General features: G+C 46.0%; 1 protein-coding gene across 6 annotated transcripts in view; it reads right to left on the bottom strand.

The window, feature by feature from the left end:
• UBQLN1 (ubiquilin 1) overlaps positions 1-19,942 on the bottom strand; it is a 1,666,336-nt gene that overhangs the window by 1,317,068 nt on the left and 329,326 nt on the right. For all 6 annotated transcript variants that reach the window (XM_044083698.1, XM_044083697.1, XM_044083695.1 and 3 more), the window contains exon 3: positions 10,733-10,866. In XM_044083698.1, coding sequence (XP_043939633.1) covers positions 10,733-10,866 — 134 coding nt within the window. The remainder of the gene's footprint in view (positions 1-10,732; positions 10,867-19,942) is intronic.

Here is a 19,942-nt window from a genome sequence, read left to right on the forward strand (position 1 = left end):
TGGGCTTTCCAGCTGAATGAGAGAGAGTCCACTTTCCATGCTTGTGGATGGTATGTCCTTGTGCAAAAACTTTTCAGTTGATGATTGTGGGAAGAGACGAATAGATCTATCTCGGGCCTTCCCCATGCCTGTGTTATGAGTAAGAAGATGTCTGGGTGCAGCATCCATTCGTGTGCATCCGTGGTAGTTCTGCTTAAGCTGTCTGCCAGAGTATTGTCTTTCCCTGGCACGAACTGGGCCTGTAGTTATATATTTTGTTTCAAGCAAAGATCCCATAGATTCATAGCCAGTCTGCATAGAGGGTAGGAATGTGTGCCTCCTTGCTTGTTTATGTACCACATAACTGTGGTGTTGTCTGTCCTTATTAGCAGGTGGCCTTGTTGAAGGAAAGGTTTGAAAGCCTCGATTGCATGCATCACTGCCAGCATTTCCTTTTGGTTTATGTGCATTTACATCTGCCCTTGAGACCATAGGCCTTGGATACATTTGTCCTCCATGTGCGCTCCCCAACCTCGGTCTGAAGCGTCCGTGGTGATGATTTGGTTTGCTTTTGGTTTCAAGAAAGGCAACCCTCGGTTGGTCTGGCAGGCTAGAGCCCACCACAGGAATTCCTTCTGAAGGCAAGGTATGATTGGAATCAGAGTTTCTAAGCTGTGACTGTGCTGAGTCCATACACTCCTTAGGTACCATTGTAATCTTCTCATATGCAGCCTGGCTTGTGGGATTAATATTATGCAGGATGCCATGAAACCCAGGGCCTGCAGGATTTTCCTTGCAGTTAGTTGAGTTTGTCTTAACAGATTCTTGAAGTAATCTGGAAGTTGTTTCTGCTTTTCTTCTGTGAGAAAGGCCATTTGGGTGGTTGTATCCAGATCTGCACCCAAAAAGGTTATCCTTTGGGATGGCACAAGTCTTGATTTTTGGGTGCTGACTGTGTATCCCAAGGCCTGTAGCAGCTGGATGGCATAGTCCAAGTCCTTTACCAATTTTGTCTTGCTGTCCGCTTGTATCAGGCAGTCGTCCAGATATGGGTAGATTTGAATCCCCTGAAGTCTGCAGTGTGCAATTACTGATGCCAGGCATTTCGTGAACACTCTGGGCGCAGTAGATAAGCCAAAGGGCAATGTTGAGAATTGATAATGCTCTGATCCTGCAAGAAATCTGAGGTGTCTTCTGCAACTTTGTCGAATGGGGACATGCAGGTATGCCTCCTTGAGATCTAGAGTCACCAGCCAAGACTCCTTGCCCAGCAAGGGAAGAAGTTGCTGTAGGGTCAGCATCTTGAATTTCGGCACAATGAGGTAAGTGTTCAGTGCGGACAGATCGAGAATAGGCCTCCATTGCTTTTCTTTTCTTGGAACAAGGAATAGCCTTGAATAAAAACCTTGGCCTTGTTCTGAGAGAGGAACCTTTTCTATGGCTTTCATTTGTAGTAATTTGGTGATTTGCTTCAAAGCCTCCGCCCTCTGATTTGGTGGCAGGTCTGGCATTCCTTGTCTTTTTGGCAATGTGTGGAAATGGAACCTGTACCCTTTGTCTATTATTTGCAGTGTCCATGAGTCCCTTGTAATGTAATGCCAATTTTCTGAAAATAAAGAAAGCTTTCCGCCCAATGGTGCTTCTAATTGAGCCCTGGTCGGTGGAGTCAGAAGTAAGTCATTGTGTTTGTCCTGGTGTAGCAGTTGTTGTTGCTGTAGCTGCACTACCTCCCTGGTTGGGTGGCTGCCACTGACGACCTCTGTAGTGGCCTCTAGCTTGCCCCCTACCTCTGGTACGCCTGTTCCTGCCTATCTGTGGTCTGTCTGAATCTGGAAAGGACCAATTCTTAGTAGGCCAGTTTCTGCTGAATCTCGGTGGTTGTACCTGCAGAAAATCCTTGACTGTTTGCACAGATTTTGCCTTTTCTTCATACTTCTTTAAGACCTCCTGGGCTGTGGAACCAAATAATTTTTTTTTTCCATTGGAGCATCCAGGAGCTTAGCTTTAACATGGTCCGGTAGAGCTTGTTCCTTCAACCAGGCATGCCTTCGTATAACTGCCCCTGTCATTGCTGACCTACCTGAAGCCTCCAGTGCATCATAGCCACATTGCAGAAAATGGTTGCTAACCTGCTGTGAGTTATGTACCAGATCCTGAAGAGATTTACGGTCAAGGGGCTCAGAGGAGGAAAGTTTCTTATACAATTCATCCAACAAATACTCTTGGTACTGAATCATATGGAATTGACAATTTAATGCCCTCATAGAAAGAGTTGCAGAGGTATATACTTTCTTTCCCCATCGCTCTAAAGCTCTAGATTCCCTTTCAGAAGGTAAAGGATTTTTAGCAGTGGCAGCTGCAACCCCTTTAGGGCCCTGTGAAATGGTTTCTGGGTCTGCAGTGTGGGCCTTGTACAGGTGAAAGTGAGAATCCGGAACCCTGTAGTACCTATCTGGTTTGGCAGGAGCCGGAGGCAGAGAATCAGGGGCTGTACTAGCATCAGAGTACACATCATCAACAACATTCAAAACAGGTGGTATAGCCAAAGGCCTATGCTGAGGTAAATGTAAAAAGGTCCTTAATCTTTTCTGAATCAGAAAATTCCTGGCCCTGCCATTGGAAATGCTCCCTCATGGAATGCAATGTCTCACCAAAAGAAAATTCTTCAGGAGGGGAGGCCGAAGGAATAGATTCTTCAGCATCAGAATCCTCGTAGGCCGAATAAGCCTCCTGCTGGTGCTCTGACAACACAGATTCATCCGTAGACTCATCTGAAGAGTGGGGGTCAGAGGGCTCAACTCTGGGCCTTTTATCTGGAGGTGGAAGAGAGCCCCTGTCCGGGTGAGGTTGAGAACCTCTAATTAAGGAGATAAGGTCCTCTGCTAAGCTGAGAATTTGAGTGCTGGTAGAAGGCCTCTGAGAGGTAGACTTGGGAGGCAAGGCTTTGGCAAGTCTGGCAGCTTTAGCCCTAGAGAAGGCCTTAATGGACATGGATGCAGGGGGTCTGACTGCACCACGTGGAGGGGTGGATTTGTCTAAAGGAATGGTGTCGGACATGTCCTGGACTCCGGTTTCCGTAGGTAGTTCAATAACCGACTCGGCCGGAGCCTCAGAGGCAGAGGTGGTCGGTTGTAAGGTTTCGGTAACAGGAAGCACCGAGGACTCTGTTTCAGCCGAAACTGAGACACTCGCGGTAGGCCTGACCGAGGTTTCAGCCGAAACCGCGGGCTGCGAGGGTCGGTCCTTGTCCTTCCGTTTTTTTACTGTATGTGAAGTCGGAGTCTCCGACGGCATTATATAAGCAAAGTTAGTCCCAAAATATTCCTCTGCAAACTCCGACCGACGCCTAAGCGTTCGTCGGTTGAAGGAAGCACAGGCAGAGCAGGCTGAGACGTCGTGGTCTGGGCCTAAGCAAGGTAGACAATAAGAGTGGAAATCCTTATGAGGTATTTGTTTCCCACAAGTTAAACAATTATTTACTTTATCTGACATCGGCTGAGGCAAGAAAGAGTCCCCAACGGGGTACTTAGCTTTTTCGAAGTCTTCGGTAGCTGAATCAAAGGAGCTGGCCGACCGGCACTTGCAAACTGCTTCTGCTTTGGGCACCGCGCGGCAAGAAAAGACTGAGGAAAATGGTGTCGGCTGATGCTTTTATACCCCAGACGTTCTGACGTTGGAGCAAGTGCGACATCAGCCGAGGCCAGACCCAGACTTTGGAATCCGGCCGACCGAAGGGCTGCCTGAGGCAGGACAACCCATATGTTATGACTGCAGATGCATCCTTGAAGGACATCTGTACTATGTTCTTCATGTTTCACTGTTGCAGTCATCACATTTGGGTTGAATCCCAAAGCTGTGGAAAAGGGTGGAGGCAGTCAAGGAGACTAGGGGCTGGCTAGGATGCCCTGCAAGACTTCAGTGGCAAAGCCTGCCTTGGATTTGGAGAAGACAGGCAGGTGGTAATGCTTGGTGAAAATGTGAACAGATGTCCAGGTGGCAGTCTCCAGGATTTCCTGGTGAGGACTCCTCTGAGGAAAGTTGCAGATGTGGAGGCTGCTCTGGTGGTGCGAGTCCTGACCCCCTTAAGGGGAGGTTTTCCTTGTTGCTTTTAACAGAAATGGATGCAGTGTGCTATCCATTTGGAAATGGTTTGTTTGGAGATGGCTTTGCCCTCTGCCCCTGCAGCAAAGCTGACCAGTAATTGATCAGACTTTTTTAATTATTTAGTCCTGTCTAGATAGAATCTGAGCCGTCTGTGCACATCTAGAGAGTGCAGGATCCTTTCCCCCTTGTTTTGTGGGTTAGGGGAAAAAGATGGGCAAATGAATGGATTGGTTGACAGCCACACTGGACACTACTCTGGACATGAAGGATAGGTTAGTCCTGAGGGACACCCTGTTAGCATAGAAGATAATGAAGGGCTCTACAGTCATGAGTGCTTGTAGCTCGGAGACTCTTCTGGCTGAAGTGATGACTAGAAGAAAAGCTGTTTTCCAGAAGATAAATTTTAACTCTGCTGAAGATGCTGGTTTCAAATGGGGCAGGGTGAGCTTCTCCAACACAAAGTTAAGGTCCCAAGCTGGGGTAGGTGCTCTTCTGGGTAGCGTCAAGTTGCTAGACCCTCTTAGGAATTGTTTGAGCAGAGGGTGTGAGGAAAAGGGGAAAGGGTGTGGAAATGAGCAGAGATAGCAGAGGCATGAATCTTAATAGAGGAAAAGGAGAGACCACTGTGTAGCAGGTCAGCTAGGTAATCCAGGATGAGAGGTAGGAGGGCTGTGCCGTATCGGCTCCCTTAGCCTGAATCCAGGTGCAGAACCTTTTCCATTTGTCAGCATAAGACTTTCTAGTGGTAGGGCATCTAGCCTCACATACAATATCTAGAAACTGTTTACTGAGGTTGGCAGATTGATCAGTGGGGTCAGGGAATAAGGCAGGCTGTCAAATTGAGGGTCTGCAATTGGGGATGCATGAATTCTCCTTCGGTCTGGGTCAGGAGGGTTGGGGTCTGAGGGAGATGCCATGGTGGTAGTGGGGATAAGCTGCGCAGCAGTGGGTACCAGTGCTGGCGGGGCAGTCTGGAGCAATCAGAATTGTCCTTGGTTTTTCCTCCCTTATTTTGCAGAGTGCCCTGATGATGAGAAGTAGTGGGGGAAATGCAGAGACTGAGATTGACCCAGGGCAAGGATATGGCAGCCACTTTCCAAGTCATGCAGTGATGCTCCCAGGTGCAGAACTTGCTGAGCTGATGATTGGTGTGGGAGGCAAACAGGTCAACCTTCAGGGTGTCCCATTTCTGAGTTAATAGGGTAAAGGTTCTTTGGTCTAGCTGCCCACTCATGTGGGTCCGGAAGATTTCTGCTTAAGTGGTCTGACAGAGAGTTGAAAGAGCCTGGCAGGAATTGTGCTAACAGGTGGAGTTGCATGGCAGAGGCCATGTGCCAAAGGGTCATGGCCAGCCTGCATAGAGGGTAGGAGTAAGTCCCTCCCTGCTTGTTGATATACCACATCACAGTGGTGTTGTCTGTTTTGATCAGGGGAGCCCCTGGGGAGAGAAGGGGCCTGAAAGCTGTCAATGCATGCTGGACAGCTAACATTTCTTTTTGGTTGATGTGCAGATGGATTTGTTGTGGGCTCCATTGGCCCTGTATGCACCTGCCATCCAGGTGTGCATCCCAGGCATAGACTGATGCGTCTGTGGTGAGGGTCTGGGCAGCGTGGGGGTGGTGAGAAAGGTACTCCCTTCTTGTTTGAGCATGCTGCTGCTGCCCACTAAAGAAAATTTTTCCTTAGGCAAGGTATCATTGGTATAAGAGTTTCCAGGTCTTGAGAGTATTGACACCAAAGGCTTTTTAGGTACCACTTAAGTTTCCTCATATGCAGTCTGGCATATGGAATGAGTAGAATGCAAGAAGCCATGAACCCCAGAGCTTGCAGGATTTTTCTTGCAGATAACTGGGGTCTGGTGGCTAGTTGAAAGAAGTAGGCTATCAGGTAAGTTTGCTTTTCTGGGGTAAGGAATGCCATCTGGGATACTGTCTCCAGGCTTGCTCCCAGGAATATAATCCTTTGGGTGGGTACTAGTTTGGATTTCTTTTCGTTGATAGTGTACCCTAGGTAGGTCAGTAGGGACTTTACAAAGGCCAGGTGCTTGAGCAGCTTTTCCTGTCTGCCTGAATTAGGCAGTTGTCTAAGTATGGGTAAATTTAGATATTCCTTTGTCTGCAAAAGGCAATGGCAGGAGCAAGACATTTTGTGAAAACTCTGGAAGCAGTAGAGAAGCCAAAGGGAAGCGCAAAGAACTGAAAGTGCAGAGATCCTGCCCTGAAAAGTAGATATTTCCTGCATGATTCCCTTATAGAAATGTGGAAGTAGGCCTCTTTTAGGTCTAGGGTGGCTAGCCAAGCATCCTTGGAGAGCATGGGTAGCAGTTGCTGGAGGGTAAGCATTTTGAATTTTGGTATCACCAGAAAGGTGCTTAGAATGGATAGATCGAGGATGGGGTACCAAGTGCCCTCTTTTCTGCGTACCAGAAAAAGTCTGGAGTAGAAACCTTGGCCTATCTGTTCTGCAGGAACGTGTTCTATTGCCCTCAAAGAGAGCAGGGAAAGGGCTTGCTTTTTTGCCTCTGCCGACTGGTTTGGAGGTAGATTTGGGAATCCTTCTGGGGTTGGAAGAGTGTGGAAAGAAAATTTGTATCCCTGGGAAACTATGTTAAGGACCCAGTGGTCATTGGTAATGGTGGCCTAGGTGCTTCCGTGAAAGGAGAGTTTTCCTCCTAGGGGCAAGTGCAGGTGGGCAGAGGGAGGGGATGGGGAAGGAGAGTCATTGTGAGTTCATACCATGGGGGGGGGGGGTGGCTTTGAACTCCCTGGTTTTGAAGTGCAGGAACTCCACTGCTTTGATCTCTGCATTCCCTGTGGCTGCTGTCTGGTGGGTCGGCTTCCCCGGGGTCTGGGCTGAACTGACCTGGTGGGGGCAGGAAAGGAACAGTGCTTGGAGGGGCAATGCCTGCTGAACCTGGGTGACTGGACCTGTAGGAAATCCTTAACTGTCTGCAAAGATTTAGCTTTTTCTTCCATCTTTTTTAAGACCTCCTCTGCCTTGGTGTCAAATAAGTTGTCTTTGTGCAAGGGTGCATCCAATAATTCAGATTTGACATGGTCTGGCAAGGGCTATTCCTTAAGCCAAGCATGCCTTTTAAGGACAGAACCGGTGACTGCTGCCCTGCAAGAAGCTTCTAGGGCTTCAAACCACAGTGTAAGGTGTGCTTAGTTACTTGACTTGCAGAATGCATTAACTCTTGTAACTCTTTAGATTCTGCACAAGCAGGAAAGGAAGACACTTTTTGTTTGAGGAATTCCACGGTATGTTGCTGAAATTTTAGCATATGGAACTGACAATTTAGTGCTCTGATAGCAAGAGTGGCAGAGATGTATACCTTTTTACCCCATCTGTCTAGTGCTCAGGAATACCCATCTGAGGGGGTGGGATTCTTAGCAGAGGTTGCTTTAATTCCTTTAGGCCCTTGAGAAATTACTTCAGGGTCAGCAGCAGGATTTTTGAAAAGAAATATGTGCGAGTCAGGGACTCTGTAATACCCGTCAGGTTTTCTGGGAGCAGGAGGGAGGGTGTCAGGAATCAAACTGGATTCCAGGAAAACATTGTCCACAACATCCAGGATTGGGGTAATGGCCAAGGGTCTGTGCTGTGGAAGAGCTAAGAATTCTCTGAATCTCTTTTTAGACTGAGGGTAGTCCTGACATTCCCATTGGAAATGCTCCCTTAAGGTATTAAGGGTTTCTCCAAAGGAAAAGTCCTTGGATGGAGAGGCTGAAGGAATGGATTCCTCTGCATCAGAATCCTCATAAGCAGAGAGGGGTTGCATGTCTGCATACTCAGATGCATCAGAGTCAGACTCCTGTTCAGACAAAACTACTGGGGACAGATCTCTTTTTCTTTTGGAAGGGGTAGCTTGGCTTCCCCTGATAAGTATAAGGTCTTCCGCCACTTTAAGCATTTGAGACTGAGGCAAGGAAGCAGGTGCCTGAGATCGAGTCATCGATTTCTTGGGTGTGGCTCGTACCCTGAGCCTTAGAAACTCGGTAGTTTTCGAAAGAACGATAGACGCAAAAGAAGTTGTCGGTTTGTGTCAAGAATCGGTAATGCGAAGTACTTCCTCGGAAGCCAGTGCCTGCTCAGAGGCTCCAAACCCATCCAAGGTAGAGACACCTGCAGAATCCTTAGTCGAAAAACACTCCGAAAGGGTCTCTGTAGCAGCCTGCAAATCCACAGAAGCGGGCATCAGGGGCTGTGACAGCAGCTCACTGATGACCGGAAAACTGACGACTAACTTAACGGAAGCGTCATCAGTAGGTTTGGACCTGTGCGGTCTCTGTCTTTATCCTTATGTTTCTTTCAGAAGATTTGCTGTCAGATGGCTTACCGAAGCCATAATGGAATTCAAGGGCTGTAAGCGAAAATATCTAGCTACAATAAGGGCCCGGTGATGTATAGTTCTGGAGTTAAACAACGCACAATAGCGACAGACAGGGACGAAATGGTCTGGGCCTAAGCAAGTGACAGTAAGAATGAAGGTTTCGGTGTGGTATTTGCTTTCCACAGGCGAGACAATTGTTAACTTTTTCTGACATCAGTCAGAGCAAGAAAAAAGGATCCCCAATGGGGTACTTGGCTTTAGAAGACTTCAGCTTCAATTCGGAAGACGAAAATCAGGTAGCGGCCGACAGACACTCGTGCAAATTGCTTCTGCTTCAGGCTCCTCGGCAAGCAAGACTGATGTAATGGCGTTGGCTGCCTTACTTTATACTACTGATGACCTGGCGTCAGTCCTGAAGTGACAGCAACAGATGCAGAAATACTAAGCCTCTGGTTTTCAGTCCAGTCGAGGGCTACCCTGGCAGGGACAACCCAAATGTGATGACTGCAACAGTGAAACACGAACATCAGACTTATCAGAATGAATGTATGGTCCAAACCATATCCCCTCGAGCCACACGGTCCAGGGATCTAAACCTCACCACAACAATAAATAGGACGTGCTGGAGGGATAGATTCCTGTCCCAGAGACTTCCCATGCTCAAGAACAAGATTCCAATCTACATTAGGCAGAGCTCTTCGCTAACTCTCTTCAAGAGAAACCTTGACGAGTGGATGGGAAACAAAGTTTACTTCGGGGATCACTTCAATGGCTCTGCTGGACAGAGGCACAGGGAACTAATCTAAGGGGGCGGTGAAAGCCAACACATTCTGGCTAGGCTTATAAATGCCTTCGAGCAGACAGCCTAGTGCCTACCTATGAACAGTGATAAATCATCCTTATCAGAAACCAAACCAGCCACAATAGTAGTAATATCCATAAGATAGTTTGGATTCAAAATCAACTCCGGTGAAAGCACAAACAAACCATACAACAGCAGCAATTCGCAAGGTAGGTAAAAGTGTACAGCAAAAAAACAATCAGCAACAGGGGGAGAAAAAAAAAAAAAAAGAGGCCAGCATTCTCCAAACCCAAACCAACAATTTATTCTTTATTCAGTCAGTTTAAAATCCATACACTGATTTCGGCAACAGCCTTCCTCAGTATGGTAATAAAACTCAAATATTCAGCAATTATCACTTCCTTGAAAGTCACAATTCCTTGGACTCGCATTTAAAGACAGGGTCTTTGTTTTACTTTAAATGATATTTCCAAAATTTCATTGTTGGATGTACTGGTTGAGGAAAAAGTTGGATGGAACTGCTAAAACTTCTGAATACAGGAAAGAATTCCCATAAAAATTCCTTTCTATGGATATCTAATCGTCATCCTAGACTTACAATTAATAACATTGCTTTATCACAGTATTATAGGGTGAAAAGAATTTGTTCTGCAGTGAAAGAACTTGGTAATGTTAGTTAAGGGTTACTGTCTAGATTTATTAATACAGATTATAATTCTAAAATATTACAACAGGCTTTAAATAATACTAACAATAAAACAAAAAATGAATTATTAAAATAAGAATGATTTAGCTTATGGTGGTTGAAAACTAAGGTTGGTTGCCCCCTTTGGGAGTAATAGTAGTTCTTTTCACCAGACTGTTCATAATAATTGTATTATTTTGCAGATGGAAAAAGATTTTTTGGAAATTCTTCCTGACAAATATTCTTTTTCTTATAGATGTGGTAAGACCACAGGAAATTATTGTAGTCATTACAAAAAAGGGCTAAATTTAGTACAAACTACTTTAGATGACAATGTTTTAAAGGGGTCTTTCCCTTGTGGTGCACGTACAGTGTGTGCAGTTATTTTCAAAAGTAAGAAATTTACATCAGCAAACACTCCTAGAGTTTATGAAATTAAAACTGTTTTACTCGTAATTCATGAGGAGTTATACATTTAGTTACATGTTCTTGTTCTGCTTTCTATGTTGGAAAGATTTTTTTTTAAAACAGCCTGGTCTCCCTGGAAGTGCGGAAAACCTCATACTACTACACTGGCCACTAAGGCAATCTGATAGGAGTTGCTGGTGGCCAACCCCAGTAGGCAGCTAGGCAACTCTCTCATCCACTGCTGATGATAATGTGTGAATGCAGACTTGGGGGAGGGGGTCACACCTCCTTCTACAATTTTAAAAAAAGAAGACTGCAAAAATAGTATGTAAATGAAAAAAAAAAAGTTAATTAAAACACATTTCTAATATGCACCATAAAAGATTCTCCACTAGAAACAAGCTGCATATCTGATTTCTACCTGGTCTTGAAGGATTAGTGGTGGTGGTTGTTGTGGAGGCACTTGCGCTACTAGCTACTGCCGGTGTACTTGTAGAATTACTGGTGCTGCTGCTATTACTGCTACTTGTGGCTCGAGACGACTGATCCTGTGATCTATACAATGAGGAGAAAAACATTTTAAGTTTTTATTATTTTTATGAAAAGTTCATTTAACCACTGGAACATATCTATCTAAACTTGTAAAAAGAAGTTATGTACTTACCATAATGTTCCATCTGCACTGTCGATTTTTCATTTCTCCTTACATATGGGTTTAGATCCGATCCATTGAATCTGAATCTGCCATTACTAAGCTCGTGGTGACCAAAAAGCTTTTAGACACCTTTCCACCTCTCCCAGTTACCTCTGATCTTGTTTGCTAAGATTATTTCTTGACAGAAAATATGGAGAAGAATTTTATATGAAAAATATTTATATGAAAAAGCTATAAGGACACCATTTCTGGAGTATGGAGAAGAAAACGGGCCATAAAGACTACCAGAAACAGGCCATAAAGACTACCAGAAACAAAAGGCTGGCAGCTTGGAGGGAGAGGTTGTAAGGAGAAATGAAAGATAGACAATTCAGATGGAATGTTATGACAAGTACATAACTTCTTCATCTGATATTGTCAATTTTTTCATTTCGTCCTCGCATATGGGACAGAGTTTCCAGATACCTTTATCCTGGGTGGACTCACGGAAGAATGCTCTTCAGAACCATCGAACCAAAGGAGGCCCTTCCCCTGGATACTAAATCCAACTTGTTTGTTTGTGTCTTTCGGCTTCCGGTTAGGGGTCGCCACAGTGGAACTCTGGTCCGCTAATGATTGGTAGTTGATTTTTACGTGCAGAGTTACCAGCCCTGACGCACAACCTTCAACGAAGGTACGCCCATTCACACATGTTTCCACGCAGAAGACGCTCTAGCTGAGAATCAAACCGGACAGCGTCTTATTGTGAGGCGACAATGCTACCACAGCACCACCACAGCGGGTCTATACTAATATACTAAATCCAACTTGTAATGAGTGATAAAGGTATGATGATTTGCCCAAGTGGCCACTGCACAAACTTCATCCATGAATGCATTAGCTTGAAAAACTGTCAAAATGGCCATTGCCCTGGCTGAGTAAGCTTGAAAAGGTCTGGGTACATCTATGCCTTGTTTAGTGTAAATGAAAGCAATTCAATCCAACAGCCATTGTGCGAGAGTAACCTTGGACACTGGTATGACTTTCCTAGTGCGGGAGAAGGAAACGAACAATTGATCTGCCTTCCTAAACTATTTTGTCCTGTGCAGATAAAAACTGCCTATGGACATCCAACAAATGCAGTACGTATTCACCTTTATTAGTGAAATTAGGGAAGAAGACAGGAAAGTTAATGGTTTGATTGATATTAGTCTCAGAAACAACTTTAGGTAAAAAGGAAGGATTGGTGCACTAAGAAACCTAGTCTTTATGGAAAACCAGATAAGGAGGATGGTAAGATAAGGCCTGAATTTCTGACATTCTTCTTGCCGATGTAATGGTTGCTACAAAGATGGTCTTCCAAGACAAAAATTTTATATCACATACATGTCACTGCGGGGTCAAAAGGGGGTTGGATGATAAGACGCAGCATCAAGTTTAGGTCCCATGGAGGAAAGGGACCCTAGTGGGGTGGCCTTAGTAATAGGGTCTCTCTCAAGAAGGCCTTGCAAAGCTGGTTGGAAATCAGTAGCAAGTTATCTTTCCCAATGTGAAAAACAGAGTGAGCTGTTAACTGCACTTTAATTGAAGAGGCGGCTGCCCCACTGTCAAACAGAGGAGTTAAAAATTCTAGTATGGAGTGAATAGGTGCTGTGAAGGGATCTAAATCATGTTGCTGAGTCCAGATTACAAACCTCTTCCATTTGCTCCTATACAGCTTCTGAGTTGATGGATTATGGGATAATATCAAAACACGATGAACTGGGGAAGGCAGCATAGGTTATCTGGCTATAAATGGAATTGGAAGAACCAAGCTGTCAACTTAAGGTTGGACAGACTGGGATGAATCATTCATGTTGGGTGTGACAGATGGTCTGGAGTGGGTTCCAGAATCCAGGGTTTTTCCCTTAAGTAAAGCCAAAGGAAGGGAAACCAGATTTGTTGAGGCGAAAATGGAGCAATGAGAATTACTGTTCTCTTCAGCCTGTTTGTTTTCTAAAGAAATTTGGGGATCAAGGGGGTGGGGGAAAGGCATACAGGAGACCGGGAGGCCAATTGTGTATGAGAGCATCCGTAAGGGGGATTAGGGCAAAGTAGCAGCTGTATTTGTTGTTCAGAGGTGATGCAAAGAGGTCGCAGCAGGGTTGGTCCCATTGGCTGAAAATATTTCCTCCGCTACTTTCTGATTTAGGGACCACTCATGAGACATAAGAATGGATCTGTTCAACTTGTCTGCAATCACGCTGGACTTTCCCAGAATGTGCATTGCTACAAGAAAGTGGCAAGATTGTGAGGAAACAAAGGGTCGGCCTTGCATTACCTGACTGGAATGAATCTACCATGATAAAGCTGTTCTTCTGCAGGTATACGTAATGAGTATCTGATAAGATATCACTTGATGGATAAATCGACCACTGTGCAGCCAGAAGCCATTGTAGTACCCGCATGTGGAATTTTGCTACTGGGACCAAGACTACAGCTGTAGCCATTGAGCCTAGAGCCTGCAAGACATAACGGGTGGCTATCTTCTTGTTCTGGAGTAGTTTATGTGTTTGGCGCCTGACTGCTAGTATTCTGAAATGTGGAAGTCTTGCAGTCATCTGAGTCATGTCCAAAATTGCTCCTATAAACTCCAGTGTTTCAGCAGAAGTGTGACTTTTCATAACTTATGGTTATACCTAGCTCTGTACAGATTTGGATAACAGTCTCTTGCTCATATACATAAGATGCCTGGTTGGGACAGAAATGAGTCAGTCATCCAAATAGGGAAACACACAGAATCCTTGTCTCAGATGAGCCCCTACCACTGCCATGCAATTTGGTGAACACTGTGGAGGCTGTAGTGAGATAAAAGGGCATTACTCTGAACAAGTAATGACTGGCTCCCAGCCGAAAGCGCAAGTGCCTTCTGGATCATCTGTCCATTTTTATGTGGTAGTATGCATCCTGAAGGCCTATAGCGCACATCCAGTCATCCTGATCCAAGAAAGGAAGTATGGACTGTACTGTGACCATTTGGAACTTGTGGTGTTGAACTGACTTGCTTAGTCTGCTGAGAACCAAAATTGGTCTCCAGTTCCCTGTTTTCTTTGTAACTAAAAAGAACCTTGAGTAAGTTCCGAATCCTCTTTGATCTGGAGGGACCTGCTGGATGACTCTTTGTCCAGCAGTTTCTGAATTTGAATAACTGCTAGATCCCTTTCACTGGGTGGAACTTCTAGGATTTTTCTATTCGGGGGGGGGGGGGGGGTTCATGAGGAAAGGGGATTAGGTAACCTCTGGATATTGTCCTCTGCACCCATACATCACTGATTATTCTTAGCCAGAGATAGTCGACCCCCAATTGCCACCAGAGGCAGACAATCGGGCCTCCTTTCAGAAGCGCTGGAAGGGTTTCCCAAAGAAAAGCTCTCTGGACCCTCGGTTTTGAAGGTCTCCTCTGGCAGGAGGACGGCGTCCTCCAGCATTGTTCCCCCCTCTGCCCCTGGGGGAACTCTCTCCACATGTGTCCTGGTACGACCCTTGAGATTTCTTGAACCACCTTTTACCACCACCACTCTGACCCTTAGGATAAGGTCTCTGAGTGACAGAAAAAATGTATACCCATGGCAGAAAGGGCCTTGCCCGCCTTCTCACACCTAGATATCGTATCTTTGATCTTGGGACCGAAAGAGATGTGCCCTCAAACGGAGCATTGACAAACCAACATGTAAAGGGCTCCTAAAAGTTGCACAGGAACATCCAGGCATGCCTCCTCATAGATATGCCAGAACCAGCCACTTTACTCATTCCTTCGGCAGCATGAGCGATAGGCTTCATGGAAGAGTTGGCTACAGAATGCAGGGTTGCAGCTGGGAAGCAACCTTCTCTCGGATGACCTCAGCTACGGCTCCTTCAAGGGTATCAGACAGCTTTTGGATCAGATCCCTTTGTAACCTGCTGAAATGGGAAAGATAATTCAGTGATCGTAAGGCAAGGGTAGCTGAAGAAAAGACTCTCTACCTGCATCTATCCATCAACCTGGAATCCTTATTAGAAGGATGAACAATGGAACTCTCCTCCACTAGTTCCTTTTTGATAGTTGCCACCACAACCATGGCATCTACTGTAACCCCTTTAGTCCAAAAAGTCTTGTCAGCTGGTGCAGTGATTATTTTGTTTGGCTGGCTCGAAGGAATCTGGGCTGTCTCATACCCACCAAAAGACCAATTCTATGAGCTCATTGGCAGGCGGAGTGACCCAGGAGGTAGATGGCCAAGATACGAAGGTCGCCAGCTACACCAACTCCTCAGGCAAAGGACTGTTCGACTGCCAGCCACCTCTGTTTTAAAGTCTCCAAGATGTCTCCAAAGGAAACATCCACAGGAGGAGACCATGGGGATCCTTCTCCCTCATCAAGGTCAGTGTCTTCCGTGATTGACTCCTTGGTGGAGTCCAAATGCTTCCTCTTGCAGGTCCTCTTCCAATGGACTTCCTCAGTGGAACACTTAGGGGATGTATCAGAAGAGGCAGGGGTGCCCCAACAGGTATCCTGGGGCCTAAAGTCCTGCTGTCCCTGTGGAACGTCCTGGTCCAAGTGTGCGCAGGGGAGTACACAGGGCTGAGAATCCAAGGGCGGAGGTGACTTCCTAGTTGCAGAGGCAGCTATAGCACCTTCAAGAGCCCCAAAAGCTGACTGCTCTTGAGTGAAGAGGGAGTCCGTCTCATACAAGCCATACTTGTGGCAAGGAATCCTCTCCAGCTCCGAAGACAGCTCACCCGGGGTTGAACCTGGCACCGAGCTCACCTGCACACAAGACCTGAGGTGCATAAATTGCTTAGAAGGTCTGCGAGTCAACTGCACACATGGTCTGCCAGTCTCTCTGCAGCTCCAAGAGCTCTCCAGCTCTGAGAAGGCAGAAGAGCTCTGAGCAAAGGTTCGATCTAAAGAAAAAGAAATCCTTGGATCCAACCTGGAAATCACCAGGTTTAACAGATATGAGAACTTAGAGGCTTGTCTTGAAGTCAGAGGAGCAACCAGAGGGGGAGTGGATAGCTTGGACAGACCTATTTGGGTTGAAGCCAAGGGGGACTTAGTAATGCCATGCGCCCACAAACTTTTCTGGGCCATCAGTTCCACATTTTCTTCCATAAGGATTCTGTAAAACAGGAAGAGGATGCCAAAGGGGATTTCGGCCTGCTTAGAAAGGGAGACGGTACCCTCAAAGGTGCAGGATCTACAGATGGGAAGTATCGAGTCTTTGGCAGGGAGGCAATGGCTTTAAAAGGGCTTGAGGTTGGATCTAACTCCAATGGCTCGACCTGTCATGACCAGAGAGGCTCACAGTCAAAGAAGCCGGATCCGAAGGAGAAGTACTATGCGCCGAAGGCTCAGATCGAATCACCAGATTTGGAAGACTTGGATATGGGCTCCAAAGGAAATGCTAGAGCCGAATAAGGCCTCTTCTTCTATCTGAACTTTTTGAGAAATAAGAAGCAGAGCTCGAATGAACATATTTATATTTACCCAGAGATTTGGGGTCAATAACAGAAATGGCCTCACCAAAAGATGATGATGGCAAGCCCCTCAAAATAAGTTTATTTTTCCTTTCAACCAGGGCCCGGTGGTTGAAAGAGCAGCAAACAGCACAGTATTCCTTCAGATGGTGGCGGCCCAACCAGTAAACACACAAAGTGTGCAGGTCATTGTGCAAAATTTTGTGACCAAACTTTAGTAAACTTTTTAAAGCCTGCAGGTGTATCTTGATTCTCAGCCAATGAAAGGATAAAGGAATGGCCGACACCCCACACACACACACACACACACACACACACACACACACACACACACACACACACAAAGTGAATTCACGAAGAAAAACAGAATTCAAAACAGTAAAGAACAGGGAAACCTTTTTTTTTGTTAATTTCTTTTAAAGAAAGGAAATGCAGAGAGGGAAGAAGCTACTAATGATGGTAGAGAAGATGCCGCTAAGGGTATACAGGAGGGAAAAGAAAAGAAAGTAACCTGATAAAAAACGGTTACTTGTGGGGAAAGAAGATTTAGAATGAAAAGACAGGAGGAAAGGAACTAATTGCACTGCACAGAAAATGGAGAAATTAGCAAAAGATTTTCAAGAAAATGTAGAAATATTACTAGACTGTCGAAGAACATTTAGTTATGTACTCACCATAATGATAGATGTATGTGGTCCATCTCGCCTACATTCATTACTGACGGGCTCGGAGCCGAGAATCGGCTCCGACTCGGCTGCTATAACTAGCACAAAGTCTCTAATTGGCTGTGCTAAGCCTATATCCCAGGATGCACCACTCCCAAACCCCCAGATCTTGCTTGCCACAAAAAACATCATCACAGATGCATAACCCCACCGAACAACACAGTAAGAGAGAAAAAATAATATCCTCAGAAGGGTCTGAGAATATAATTTCCTCCAAGTCCACCAGGAAGGGGGAAGGTGGGAGGGTAAGTAAGAACGTAGGCGAGATGGACCACATACATCTATCGTTATGGTGAGTACATAACTAAATGATGTAATGTGGTCCTATCTCGCCTACATTCATTACTAATGGGACAGCGTCCCTAGCACCTAAATCCTGGGAGGCTCATGAGAACACTCCTGAGCACCGTGGAAACAAAGGAAGCCCAGCCTCTAGAAGCCACGTCCAGCTTATAATGAGAAATAAAGGTATGTGGAGAGGTCCAGGTGGCTGCCGCACAGATTTCATCCAGAGAGAGCCTAGCATGAAAAGCTACTGAGGTAGCCATAGCCCTGGCAGAATGTGACTGGGAAAGGTAGGTCTACCTGCCGATGTGTAAATAAATGAGGTACAGTCCTTAATCCAACTTGCAATAGTGCCTTTGGTCACAGGGCTACCATTCTTATCGTCTGAAAAGGACACAAACAACTGATCTGATTTCCTCTCTTGTTTTGTCCTGTGCAAGTAAAACCTCAGTTGTCTATGTACATCCAATTGGCGAAATTTGAATTCTACCCTGTTTGAAAAGGTTGGGAAAAACACTGGTAACTCAATGGATTGGTGAAGACAGAATGCAGAAGAAACCTTAGGAAGAAAGGAAGGGTCGAGTCTCAAGGATACTCCATCCTTATGAAAAATCAAATAAGGAGGTTTGACAGAAAGGGCTTGAAGCTCTGATACTCTTTTGGCTAAAGTAATGGCCACCAGAAAGGCTGTCTTCCAAGACAAATATTTTAATTCACAAGTGGCTGCAGGCTCAAAGGGGAAAGAAGTTATGGCTCTAAGCACCAAGTTTAAATACCATGGCAAGACTGGCTGGGAAACTGGGGGACAAAGTAACCAGGCTCCTTTTAGGAAGGCTTTACACAGTTTATGGGCCATGAGGGAAGGCTCACATGCAACGTGAAAATTAGAAATAGCCGCCAGCTGAACCTTAATAGTGGGGGCAGCGGAGCCTTGTCTGAAAAGAGTAGCTGAAAAATTCAAAACTGCTGTCACAGGGGCTGTGAAGGGATCTAGGTTATGCGACTGGGACCAGATAGCAAATCTTTTCCATTTACTGGAATATATCTTCTTAGTGGATGGCTTGTGGGAAGAAGATAGGATATGTACCACTTCCGGTGCCAAGGAAAACTGTCTGACTAAGAACGGAAGTGGAGAAGCCAGGCAGTGAGCTTGAGAGTTCTAGGGGATGGGTGGAACTGTCCTGACAGATGAGTCAATAGATCTGGAACTGGGTCCAGAATCCAAGGACTGTCCATATTATATCTCCGGAGAAAGGGAAACCAAACTTGACGGGGCCAGTGTGGTGTGATCAAGATCATTTTGCTTCCCAAGGAAGTTGCCTTCTGAATCACTCTTGGCAGCAGAGGAAACGGAGGGAAGGCGTAGAGCAGACCGGAGGGCCAATCGTGGACTAGAGCGTCCCTGGGTGACTCCCCCTAAGGGGGGATCAGCGTGAAGTAATTGCTGGACTTGGCACTTAGGGGACTGGCAAATAGGTCGCAGCAAGGTAGACCCCACCTGGAGAAGATCTGAGCCGCAACTCGATCGTTCAGGGACCACTCGTGAGGCATCAGAATAGCTCTGCTTAGCCTGTCTGCCATCACATAGGACTTCCCCGGAATGTGCGTTGCCACTAGGAAAAGTTGGGAAGACACCATCCAATTCCACACTCTCATGACCTCTCTGCAAAGGGGATAGGACTTGGTTCCCTCTTGTTTGTTCAGGTACCATATGACTGACATGTTGTCGGAAAGAATTGAGATAGTGCCCTTGGGAAGAGAGCTGTGAAGTGCCTGTAACGCTGGTAGCACCGCTCTCGCATCCAGAACATTTATATGCAAGTGTACCTCGTGTTCCTGCCACGTACCTTGGACCGTTCTGCCCAGATAATGCCCCCCCCCACCCTGTCTGGGAAGCGAACGTGGTCACTGTGGCAGTAGGGGGCGGAGGATTCAAAGATCTCCCTGTGTTCAGATTGGGTGAATGAAGCCACCAGCGCAGATCCTGTCGGCACTGTTCCGTTATAAATATCGGATGAGACAGAGGGAGTTCTTGAAAGGACCACTGAACCGAAAGAAGCCACTGTAGTGTCCTCATATGTAGCCTGGCCAGGGGTACTAGTAGGATGGTGGCCGCCATGGAACCTAGTAACTGAAGAACTAGTTTGGTGGGACCCTTTTCAGAGGTAATATGGCCAAAACCTGAGCCTGTAGCAGTTTTATTCTTTCTGTGGGAAGGAAAGCCTTCATTTCTATGGAATCTAGCTCTGCGCCGATAAATGTAACACGTTGTGATGGCAGCAAGACAGGTTTTTGCCAGTTGAAAGTAATCCCTAGGAGTTGACCCAAGTTGATGGTGGTCTCTGTGGCCCGGACAAGTAGATGTCTGGTGGGGGCGGTGAGAGGCCAGTCGTCTAGGTAAGGAAACATCTGGAATCCTAGACGTCTCAGGAGAGCAGTCACCACTGCCAGACATTTGATAAACACCCTGGGGGCTGTGGTGAGACCAAAG

The sequence above is a fragment of the Protopterus annectens genome, chromosome 9.part0, assembly GCF_019279795.1.
Source record: "Protopterus annectens isolate FY-2018-M chromosome 9.part0, PAN1.0, whole genome shotgun sequence".
Lineage (NCBI taxonomy): Eukaryota > Metazoa > Chordata > Ceratodontiformes > Protopteridae > Protopterus > Protopterus annectens.